At 45.3% G+C, this 12,624-nt stretch overlaps 1 protein-coding gene across 1 annotated transcript in view; it reads left to right on the top strand.

Moving 5' to 3' along the window:
- Positions 1–12,624, top strand: part of sema5a (sema domain, seven thrombospondin repeats (type 1 and type 1-like), transmembrane domain (TM) and short cytoplasmic domain, (semaphorin) 5A) — a 122,779-nt gene that overhangs the window by 82,866 nt on the left and 27,289 nt on the right. Inside the window, exons 14-15 of the mRNA XM_079755155.1 lie at positions 889–1,032; positions 6,122–6,269. Of these exons, the coding sequence (XP_079611281.1) occupies positions 889–1,032; positions 6,122–6,269 (292 nt within the window). The remainder of the gene's footprint in view (positions 1–888; positions 1,033–6,121; positions 6,270–12,624) is intronic.

The following is a 12,624-nucleotide window of genomic DNA, read 5'->3' as shown; positions in this document are numbered from 1 at the left end:
ACCCTTTATGGCTCTTCCGGCTATGTGACTGCTTTCATTCATAACGCAGCCCAACGTGTAAGTGATCTGGGAATGTGGCTAGGTCTTGAGCAGGTGGATTGATGGCGCACATTTTCTGGGCTATATTGATCCCTGGTGCCATTCACACATTAACCCAGGCAGGACATGTTCTGGAACATTGCATGGAAAGACTGCATGAGTGGAAGGGGCTTTACTATCTGTGTCTTTTTTTCCTTCCGTTTGTCTTTTATCTATTCACTGTGTGTATCTCTGTCTTTCCGTCTATCTATTAATCTCTCTGTCTATCTACCTATCGACCTGTTAGCTTAATGTCTGTGTGGTTGTCTTTCTGTATTTTTAATTATCTATCTACTGTATATATCACCTATGTATCTGTGTAGCCATCTACCTATCTCTGTCTATTTTTCTCTCCGGTAGACTGATCATTTTTTATGTTCTATGTATTCATGCCTGTGTGTGTGTGTGTGTGTGTGTGTGTGTGTGTGTGTGTGTATGCATGCCTGTGCATGTTTGTGTGTGTGTTCGTGCATGCCTGTTACTGTGTGTGTGTGTGTTTGTGTGTATGCATGCCTGTGTTTGTGTGCACGTGTGTGTGCGTGTGTGTATGCATGCCTGTGTGTGTGTGTGTGTGCGTGTGTGTATGCATGCCTGTGTGTGTGTGTGTGCGTGTGTGTGTGTGCGTGTGTGTATGCATGCCTGTGTGTGTGTGTGTGTGTGTGCGTGCGTGTGTGTGTTCGTGCCTGTGTGTGTGTGTGTGTGTGTGTTCGTGTGTATGCATGCCTGTGTTTGTGTGCATGTGTGTGTTTGCGTGCATGCCTGTGTGTGTGTGTGTGTGTGTGCCTGCCTGTGTGTGTGTGTGGACCCCAGGAACGGCGCGTGGACCCCCTGGACCCTGTGGTCCCCCTGCAGCACCAGCTGTGGCATCGGCTTCCAGGTCCGCCAGCGCTCCTGCAGCAACCCCGCGCCCCGCCACGGGGGCCGCGTGTGTGTGGGCCAGAACCGGGAGGAGCGGTATGACTCACACACACACACACACACACACACACACACTCACACACGCACACATGCACGCACGCACACGCACATGCACACACACACACACACACACACACACACACACACACACACACACACACACACACACACACACACATACATGTGCACATACATGTGCACACCCATAAGCACAGACACACACATTGACATACACACAAACACACCCACACACAGACACACTCACACACTTGTGTAGCCTCACAAACACTTGCACACGCACGCACGCACGCACGCACACACACACACATGTGCACACACATGTGCACATACATGTGCACACCCATAAGCAAAGACACACAGATTCACATGCACACAAACACACACACACACATGCTCACACACTTGTGTTGCCTCACAAACACTTGCACAGACAAACACACACACACAAACACACCCACACATACACAATCATGCAGGCTCATACACCTATCTATATATGCTGTGTATCCTGTATGTCGGCGAGATCACATAAAATCATGTGTGTGGCTGTGTACCATTTCAAATCATCAAAACCATCACAAACAGTTGTAGGCGATGACTCCTTGTTTTTACCTTTATTTGCCAACGTTTTACCCCCACTATGTCATTTTCTTGCTTTCGAACACGCAGCCAGTCAGCATGCTGAAGCATTCCGGTTGAAGTGAGGAAGAACGATCCCCTGATAAGAAAACATGAAACAATACGGGCCTCCCTCCCTCCCCTTCTTTCAATCACATGTAGGGAAGAAGGGAAATGAGAGCTGGCTAATCTCGCTGGGTAGTGATGCTGCGTAACGGATGGATGGTAAATGGCCGGGGCTAATTGTGCACCCCGCTACCTCTATCTTCCTTCATATTCCTCCCGTTGTCTCGCTGGTGTGTTTTCCTCCCGCCACCTGTGGTCCTTTGCAAATAATTCATACAGTAGGAGATAGATGGATGGCGGGAGCTGGAAATTGTTACCAGTTGTCACCATAGCAACAAAATGAGGCAGCGGCAGGGAGCAGGAGTGATGGGATGAGGCCGTCAAAGGCCGAACCCTCCATTACATCCTTCTACCCCAGATAGTCCGACATTTTGTTTTCGCCCCTTGCGGTGCCCTTCTATTTCTCCCTCTTTTTCTTTGTGTCTCTCTCTACCTGTCTGTCTGTCTGTCTGTCTGTCTGTCTGTCTGTCTGTCTGTCTGTCTGTCTGTCTGTCTGTGTGTGTGTGTGTGTGTGTGTGTGTGTGTGTGTGTCTCTCTCTCTCTCTCTCTCTCTCTCTCTCTCTCTCTCTCTCTCTCTCTCTCTCTCTCTCTCTCTCTCTCTCTCTCTCTCTCCCGCTCCCGACGCTGACACTGACACAGTGGAGAGGAGTGGGCCAGCAGGCATATTGTGAACATGAGAGATGAATGACTCAGTCCAATGCATCACATGTGGAGAATATGACGAGAAAATAACTCAATATATTGAAAGCGAAACACAGGTAAGCCCTAGTGTATCCATATTTTGACAGAATACATTTATTAACATTTTCTTTGGGGAGCAAAAGTTTGGTTTCAAGAGAAAGCCATACCACATTTGGTATTTTACATATGTCTCAAAGCGACAGAGAGAGAGAGGGAGAATATGAGAGCAAAAGAGGGAGTGAGCGGCCATGGAAAGGCTACCACCACAAACACAGATACAGTGGGGCAAAAAAGTATTTAGTCAGCCACCAATTGTGCAAGTTCTCCCACTTAAAAAGATGAGAGAGGCCTGTAATTTTCATCATAGGTATACCTCAGCTATGAGAGACAAAATGAAAAAAAAAATCTAGAAAATCACATTGTCTGATTTTTAAAGAATTTATTTGCAAATTATGGTGGAAAATAATTATTTGGTCAATAACAAAAGGTCATCTCAATACTTTGTTACATGCCCTTTGTTGGTAATGACAGAGGTCAAACGTTTTCTGTAAGTCTTTACAAGGTTTTCACACACTGCTGCTGGTATTTTGGCCCATTCCTCCATGCAGATCTCCTCTAGAGCAGTGATGTTTTTGGGCCTTCGCTGGGCAACACAGACTTTCAACTCCCTCCAAAGATTTTCTATGGGGTTGAGATCTGGAGAATGGCTAGGCCACTCCAGGAGCTTGAAATGCTTCTTACGAAGCCACTCCTTCGTTGCCCGGGAGGTGTGTTTGGGGTCATTGTCATGCTGAAAGACCCAGCCACGTTTCATCTTCAGTGCCCTTGCTGATGGAAGGAGGTTTTCACTCAAAATCTCACGATACATAGCCCCATTCATTCTTTCCGTCACACGGATCAGACGTCCTGGTCCCTTGGCAGAAAAACAGCCCCAAAGCATGATGTTTCCACCCCCATGCTTCACTGTAGGTATGGTGTTCTTTGGATGCAACTCAGCATTCTTTCTCCTCCAAACACGACGAGTTGAGTTTTTACCAAAAAGTTATATTTTGGTTTCATCTGACCATATGACATTCTCCAAATCCTGTTCTGGATCATCCAAATGCTCTCTAGCAAACTTCAAACGGGCCCGGACATGCACTGGCTTAGCAGGGGGACACGTCTGGCACTGCAGGATTTGAATCCCTGGCGGCGTAGTGTGTTAGTGATGGTAGCCTTTGTTACTTTGGTCCCAGCTCTCTGGAGGTCATTCACTAGGTCCCCCCGTGTGGTTCTGGGATTTTTGTTCACCGTTCTTGTGATCATTTTGACCCCACAGGGTGAGATCTTGCGTGGAGCCCCAGATCGAGGGAGATTATCAGTGGTCTTGTATGTATTCCATTTCCTAATAATTGCTCCCACAGTTGATTTCTTCACACCAAGCTGCTTACCTATTGCAGATTCAGACTTCCCAGCCTGGTGCAGGTCTACAATTGTGTTTCTGGTGTCCTTTGACAGCTCATTGGTCTTGGCCATAGTGAAGTTTGGAGTGTGACTGTTTGAGGTTGTGGACAGGTGTCTTTTATACTGATAAGGAGTTCAAACAAGTGCCATTAATACAGGTAACGAGTGGAGGACAGAGGAGCCTCTTAAAGAAGAAGTTACAGGTCTGTGACAGCCAGAAATCTTGCTGGTTTGTAGGTGACCAAATACTTATTTTCCACCATAATTTGCAAATAAATTCTTAAAAAATCAGACAATGTGATTTTCTGGATTTTTTTTTTTCATTTTGTCTCTCATAGCTGAGGTTTACCTATGATGAAAATTACAGGCCTCTCTCATCTTTTTAAGTGGGAGAACTTGCACAATTGGTGGCTGACTAAATACTTTTTTGCCCCACTGTATATGTGTGTGTATGTGGGGTGAACACCTTCACACACTCAAGGATATACACACACACACACATCCCATGCTGTGTGTAGAATCTAACAATACAGCATAAATAATTCAACCAAAACCAACTTTCTTAAAAGCCTTCTGTGAATGAATACCCAATTGTTTTTCTGCAGTTTGTATAGCAAAGAGCTAATGAGCTCAGTTGGGCCATGCTAAGCAAGGCTCCAGGCTAAATTTGGCTTCTAAACGCTTGTGTTTACGGGCCTTCTGTTCCTCCCCCCAGCAGGCCGATACAATATTCCCTGCTAACTCAGCCTATAGCCAGTAATTAGTAACATTTTTAATCTGGAAACTTTGTTAATACCTTTTTTTCTCGGGGTTAGAAAAAGAAAACAACGACGGATTATCCCGTCTTTGTACGGCTAAAGTTACGACTTTGTTCTTGGCCAAATGTACCCAGACCTTGAAATCAGGCACCTGTCAAATGTTTTAACAGCTTGTCACCGCTTGGTTATTATTATCTACCCACCCTTTCCCCTTCCACTTTACCCACACACACATATTAAATACATGCCTTTGGGTTCAGGCATTCATCTTCTGCGTCTCTCAATACTGGCAGTGCATACATTCTCACCACGGGACCACCAGTGTGAAACACTGACATCGACAAACCCTGTAGTTACAAGCTTTGGGCTTTCATTGAAACTGTGTGTGTTCAGTTGAGCTCTCTGCAGCCCTCTGTATCCTCAGCACACAGAAATCCATGCTTTGATCGGCTCTGATCATTGGCAGAATATTCCCCGGAAAAACAAGACAAAAGAAATATCCTGCCTTGAGGTGTCCCCCCCGCTTACCACGTGAAATCCTTCAGAACACGACGTGAGCGTTTTCCCTTATAAAATAAGCGGGCTTGGTATGAGCCATAGCACAACAACAAAATGGCAGTAAAATGGCAGTTTTACTAGTCAGATGTAAAAAGAGTGAGCGTGTGCCTCTAATAGGGCCCGGCCACTTGGTTTTGTTGTTGCGGAGCGACGACAGAGTAATTAAGCGTTTTAGGTGCCGCCGTTACGCTGTCTCGTAAAGGACAGCATTAGGAGTGATGCATACATCTACGTTCTCCCATGGGCCGCGTGCGTCACGGAGCTACAGGAAATACATACCTCACCCATGCTCATTATAGCCCGGCTCGGTAGTCAGAGCATCACTTCTCGTTTATTTAACGCCGGCTCTTTCATTATTTTTACCCCGCGTGCCTTGTTTAGACACATGCTGCCGACTCGCTCTTCGGAGCGCGATACGTACAATTATTTTTGGTGGTTTGTTCGTTTTTTTTGGGGGGTGGTTTTGGGGCTCTTTGTCGTGTTTTGTTTTACGGGGTGCCATTTGTCAGAGCTTGATAGGCACGTAAAAGAGATGTGTCTGTCTGGTCTGTTAAAGTTTGTTCGGGGGAGGTTTACAGGGTTGTTCCACACCAGTCGCATATCCTGTGGTGTGGCCTCTTTGCTGGAGCTATTTCAGGGCTGCCGTCGACAGGACTGTAAGTATGGTGACGCCTCCGGTGCTCATCATACATCATCTCAGCTGTCCTGCCAAAGATGTGATTAACCGTACAGCCAGGCAGGATGGCTGCCATTTTGCTACGTTAGCAGGTGTCCGGTCAATTAAGCAGAGTGACGTCCTACAAAAATCCTGACGTTGACAAAAAAGAAACGCAAAACTAGACTTCCCTAAAAAGGCACAGGCACACACCTCACACTCATTCCGAATGATCCCTTTTGAATCTTGTTCTTTCCCTTCACAGGTACTGCAACGAACACCTGCCATGCCCGGCACACGTCTATTGGTCGGCGTGGTCGGCATGGGAACGGTGCACGGTGCCGTGCGGAGGAGGCATCCAATCACGACGCAGGACCTGCGAGAATGGAAACGAGTGTCCCGGGTGTAGCCAGGTATGTCTGACCCGTTTCTTATGATAAGAAGAGCAGGACCCGCTCGCTTGTCCACCAATCACTTTCGCTCTCCGTCTCGCTCTCGCTCTCTCTGTCTGTCGGTGTCACTCTCTCTTTCTCTGCCTCACCTTTTCTTCTGCTCGCATATATTGTAGTAGTAGTTAAAATTTAAACATTGAGGGTGGATAAGAAACATGCTCAATTCACCGAAATAGCGCCTCCCTATATTTATAAAGCGACAGTGCTTTCGTTTGTTGTAGCGCATTAACCAGACTGCTCTATTACACCACACACACACACGCACACAGTAATCACTCCATACATGACTACAGGCTTATCGTCTGCAATAATTCCTGCACCAGAGCAAAATGATGCAAGCGGTCTTTGTGCCCTCCTTATTGGCAGAATCCACCATGCTGTTTGAAAGCGCGTCGCTTTATCCACAGTCCTCTTTAGGAAAGCGAGGGAAGGAACTTAATGATATTTTACCAATCCCTTCTTAGAAATGGGGTTTAATAATGATACAGGGATCCCAGTCGGGGATGCGTTCGGTCTTCTTGGTTTTTGTGTATTTGTGTGTGTTTTTGTGCGAGTATTTTCGAATAGACCTTTGAAAAATCAAAAATACATCCTTTGTCCCATTTTCTGTTTGTGTGTGTTTGGAGTGTCTGTTTGTGTGACTGTGTGCTTTTCTGTCTGTCCTGGTTTATTTTTCTGAAATGTGAAAATTACATTTTACAAGATGATTGGCTGTGACACATTTGGGCCGACAAACACTCAAGTGAAAAGACGACGGCTAGTCTGTAGCAGTTTAACACTGTGACATAAACACAGAATAAGGATCCATACAGACACACACATAACATACACTCACATAACACGCATCCCTAGAATCCGACAGCATTTCCTACGCAATCCAACACCCGGAAACTATTCCCAGAGGGATGTCAGTACCAAGAGTATTGGACAGCTGCAGAGAAACCCACTGCCTCCAGAATGAGAGGGTTCAGGAATGTTCCAGATATTTATATATGTTTTAAGACCAAATATATATTTTTAGCAGTACGAACATTGATGGGGAAAACTTTCCCGGAAGGAGTCATAGCGGGAAGTGTCAAGTTAGACAGAGCTTTGCTGAGTCAATGAAAAATGTGAAAGGTCAGAACCTCTCTGTCTTTTGGGTTCCCCCTCTCTCCCCAGCCGCCCGTATCCTCTTCTTTGCCCTCCATAACGATACCAATAGCATTGGCATGTAGCATTGCATTTCCTCCTGATACTCGTTCACAGTGAACCTCACACATTTAATTTGTGTTTTATATGTTGAATTATTTGGACACGCAGACTCCACTGATGCAATTATACAAGCTGAACCCCCGTAAAGTTGAGAGCTAACCCTAACACTAATGATAATGGCGACAATAGCAGCATTTCCCTGGTGCATCTGAAGCTGGTAGGTTTGTCGAGCTCAAATCATAACTGCTTGATCAAAATGATATCATTGTTTACCTTGTTTGTTTGGTGAACACACACACACACACACACACACACACACACACACACACACACACACACACACACACACACACACACACACACACACTTATCGGCTGTCCGCACACCCACACACAAAGAAAAAGTAGAAAAAGTATTTGATCTGGCATCTGTCTGTGTTCACTCTTCCCAGAGACGCCTACGTATTCAATTATAACAGACGTGTGCACATGGCACATACACAGACAAGCACACAAACACACAAACACATACACACGCTTGCAAGCACACATACAATCACCCACACAAACACACACACACATATTAAGTCACTGCTGCAGACACAGCAGCTACCTATACCTCAGTTTACCACAGAGCTTGTCTAGCATGGAGAGCAAGATTGTGTGTGTGGGTGTGTGCGTTTGTTTCTTTTGTAGCAGGATTGTTTGTGAGTGTTTGTGGGTGTGTGCATATGCTTGTTCTTTATGTGCGTATCGCTATCTTTGTCATGTTTGATGTTACTGAGACCTCCTGAGGTTTCGCCAGACATCATTTGACAGCAGAGCAACCGAAGGCTGTCTCGCATCCATGAAGACAATTTAAATTATCTCCAAAATCTCTCAAAGGCTCCTTCTCGCTGATGACATTGTCCTCGTCGACTCCACTGAAATGTGCCCAGTTCAAGAAAATGCCAAATTGAATAAAACACATAGTCAAGGAAAAAATCTATTTTCTTTCCTTTGGTGAATGCCTATTCATCCCACTTAAACACTATTCCACTGAGACTGAAAAGCACAAGGTCAGTGAAAGAATAGCCTGCTCAGGGACTAGCGGCTTGTCATACGTGCACTTATTCAGCACTGTCACCGGCGCTCTGGGCCTGAGCGCATGCTTCTTGCGCACTGTTCTGAGCAGCGAGCAACATGAGATCAACGGCAGCACACACACAGACCCATGCCCTTTGAGTACCGCCGCCCGGCGTTCACGTTAGTGAATCAGATTCAGACGCACGCTCGGTTCATCCCTGAGATCAGAACTTTGTCATCGCTCCCTTGTGAATAAGATTGTGATCAATCATGAAAAATCGAAGAGGTCATCGTAACCGATTATATATTAGGTTGAGTTTGATTTATTTAGCTGACGCTATTCAACAAAGGGACTTACAATTAGTACATTAGACAATGGAGATAAAACCCAAAATGGCAAGAATCATGGGAGTACATCAAATAAGAAAAAAACTAAAACCATATCATATAAAATACATAAAAAACACATCAGCACGATCGAGTCTGGCAGCGGTTTTAATTATTGGAACAATTGTGACCCAGTTTGGTGTGATAAATGTATTATGTGCCTGGGAAATAGACAGTGAAATAGATTTATAGAGACGTGACTCTGAAATAACCATTTTTACATTGACAACTTGTACCCAAACATGTAAAATGAGTCTTCGACTGTTTTCTGAATCAGCATTTTGGGGCCAAACTTGGCTTTAAAGTCAGCACTGTGTTTTTGAAAGCGGATTTTTTCTTTTGTTTGGCGAAACAAATCGCTGGGGCAGAGAGGCCTGTCAATCAACACGAACATGTTCCCAAACACAGACACGCTTACATATCCTTGCATATCTTACAAGTTAATAACTTTTCAATAAAACTAATCCTTTTCAATACCTGACTAAGTGTGAGCATTGGCTCCTAGTACGAGCCACATATAGCATTCACAAGAGGAGTATGTCAAAGCTGCAGCACATAAGAGTCAAGAGTGGTAAGGAGAAAGGAGAGAGCACGATTTTGAAATTAAACAACCCCAAAAACTCCCCTCCCTCTCTGCTCGTTCCGTTCCCAAGTTCCTCTGCCACTGAGAAGTGTTGCATTTCACACGCCTGTGATGAACAGACAAGAAGGAGTCTGCAGAAGAGAAGCCATGAAAAAAAAAAGCCAGTTGAAAGTCCTGCCCTGCCCATGACCAAGGCGAGAGCACTACATCTGTGGCAGCCCACTGCTCCTAGCCCCTAGCTATGATGGGTTGAGAGCAGAGATGGAACTTCCCCATGGGATCAATAAGTATATCAAATCTATATGATCTTTTTCTGACTGGACAGGTCTTGAATCAATATTTTCTTACATAGAGTCAGGCGCAGTCAACTCCAAACAGATAATCTCACAGCGTTTTTCAATTAATAATTGCTGACGGGTTGGTATGCCATATCTAGCAAATGAGACTCAAGTTATAGATCATCTCTACAGCACTTTTGATGTCGACGGTGAATTCTACATTTAATTCAGCAGTAATGGCCACCATTCTCACCCTGTCATGGGGCACTGCCATCGTGCTTATAAATGTGGCTAATTATAACAACCTGTTTTCTCTGCTCATTTATAAGTAGGACCATCTTCTGCCTGACTGAGCAGGAGCCATATGCCACAGACTCGGTCCCAGACTGATAGTTTTGTCACCCGACTTGGGATTGGTGTGGAACGGACCAGCTTCGACAAGCAAAGGGAGAAATGGTTCCATTTTATTGGGGTTGGACATTTCAGCGCTCTACATATTTAACTCCGGGGACGATGATGTATGTCATTGGAAAAACTTTGGGGAAGATGAATTGTGTTATTGGAAAAGGTAATTTCTTCTATGAGCGCGGTGATGCAGTGCCTCGCTCTCGTGGCGTCCAGGTCCCAATGCATCAAGTCTGTCTGAACAAATAGAGCAATGAGACGATTATGTTCGTGTCACACTGAATTGGCCTGAAATTAGTATTTATCTTCCTTGAGCATATGGGCAGAGCATTGTTCTGCCACGGCGGTGGGACCGGAGTAGTATCAGACAGGAAGGATGGGTAAAAAAAAAAAAGGAAAAAAAGGATCTGTAAAGAGAACCAAGGAACAAAGGAAGAGGAACGGAGCAGGGAAGGGTGGAATAATGGATGCAAAGGAAGTATGGAATGATGGATGGAAAGGAAGGAAGGAAAGAGGGAAAGAAAGATGGAAGGATGGAAAGATGGAAGGAAGGGCAGAAAGAAAAAGAGTAGAAATAAAGAGAAAGACATTTTGTAGCAAGGAACAATGGAAGGAAGGAATAGAATAGGGAAAGAAAGATGGAAGGAAAGAAAGAAAGAAAGAAAGAAAGAAAGAAAAAAAAAGCATCTGTAGCAAGATTTGTAGCATCTCTTTCACATCTCGTGGATCAAAAATATCATTGCAGCATTATGGAGCATCGTGTCTTCACGGAGAAAGTTAACTGTGCGGGGTAGACGTGGCAGAGACGTACAGCAGCCACTTAACGGCACTCAGCACAGTTGTGTGTCCCCACTCAGAGATCCACCGTGTGGGAGGCCTGTGAAAATGAGAGCTAAGTAACCAATATACTGACATTGTCATTGTGTGTGTGTGTTTGAGTGTTGAGTGTGTGCGTGTGTCTATTTGTGTGTGCGTGTGTGTGTGTGTGTGTGTGTGTGTGTGTGTGTCTGTGTGTGTTGAGTGTGTTTGTGTGTGTGGACTCTGTGTGTGTGTGTGTGTGCGTGTGTGTGTGTGTGTGTGTGTGTGTGTGTGTGTGTGTGTGTGTGTGTGTGCGCTCCATTATGGGCCCAGAGTAGGATAGAAGAAAAAGAGCATGGGGCCAAAAAAATAATTCCAAATGAAAAAGAGAGATGGAAGGGGACAGAGATAGAGAGAGTGGCAGAGAGACTTTGGGAGAGAGAGAATGGAGAGATTCCGAGGGTTTGACAAAGTGTGTTTTGGTCGACACACAGTGCTAATTGAACTGATTTGTCATGGGAGAACTGGGCTGCATTAGGCCTTCAGCTGACTCAAGCGCCATAGATGGAGATGTAGTTGCTTGCACACACTCACACACACACACACACACACACACACACACACACACACACACACACACACACACACACAGACACACACACAGTGAATTGACATGCCCATTACATTACCATTGCCAGATAAACTCATTATGAACTATGAAAGCACACGTGGACGCACTCACACCAAAAACTCACACATAAACACACCGCTCTCACTGTATCATTAAAGGCCTTTTCTGAGTGTAACGATAATCCAAGGCATTTCTCACCACCCACAGATGGTCAGGCTCATAGCGCACGTACACACAGAGACACACACACACACAGACAGACAGACACACACACACACACACACACACAGCACCAAATCCCTGAACAATCTCATACACACCTGCGCACATTTACACTCAAAAAAGGCATGTAAACTCCCTCACCCACACACACAGACACACATAGACACACACAAACACACACACCCATTTACCTATTTAATACCGACAGTGCAGAAACTATTGGTAGACTCTACGAGATCAAGGCATACACACACACACACACACACACGCAAACTCACACACACACACACACACACACACACACACACACACACACACACACACACACACACACACACACACACACACACACACACACACAGAGGCAGACATAGGTGTAGCTTGATGTCCATATGTCCTTAGTGGAACAGAACAAAGTAAGCCTTACATCTTGACAGCTCTCTAACAAACTGCCACGCTACTCTCCCCCCGCTCTGTCTTTCTCCTGCTTTCTGTCTTTATGTCTCTCTCTCTCTCTCTCTCGCTCTCTCTCTCTCTCTCTCTCTCTCTCTCTCTCTCTCTCTCTACTCCTCTCTCTGTCTCTCTCTCCCTCTCTGAACATGTTCACTTCAGCTTGTGACACCTAGAAAAGTAAACCCGTCTGGACAGGGAAGAACAAGGAGACACTTGAGATGCGTATCTGCATCACTTCATACAAGCACGCAGGCACACATACACATGCACACGCACACACACAGACAGACAGACAGAGAGA

Source organism: Pollachius pollachius (genome assembly GCF_949987615.1).
Source record: "Pollachius pollachius genome assembly, chromosome: 17".
In the NCBI taxonomy this organism is placed as follows: domain Eukaryota; kingdom Metazoa; phylum Chordata; class Actinopteri; order Gadiformes; family Gadidae; genus Pollachius; species Pollachius pollachius.
The sequence above is the reverse complement of the archived record's forward strand: the minus strand, read 5'-3'. Positions and strand labels throughout refer to the sequence as shown.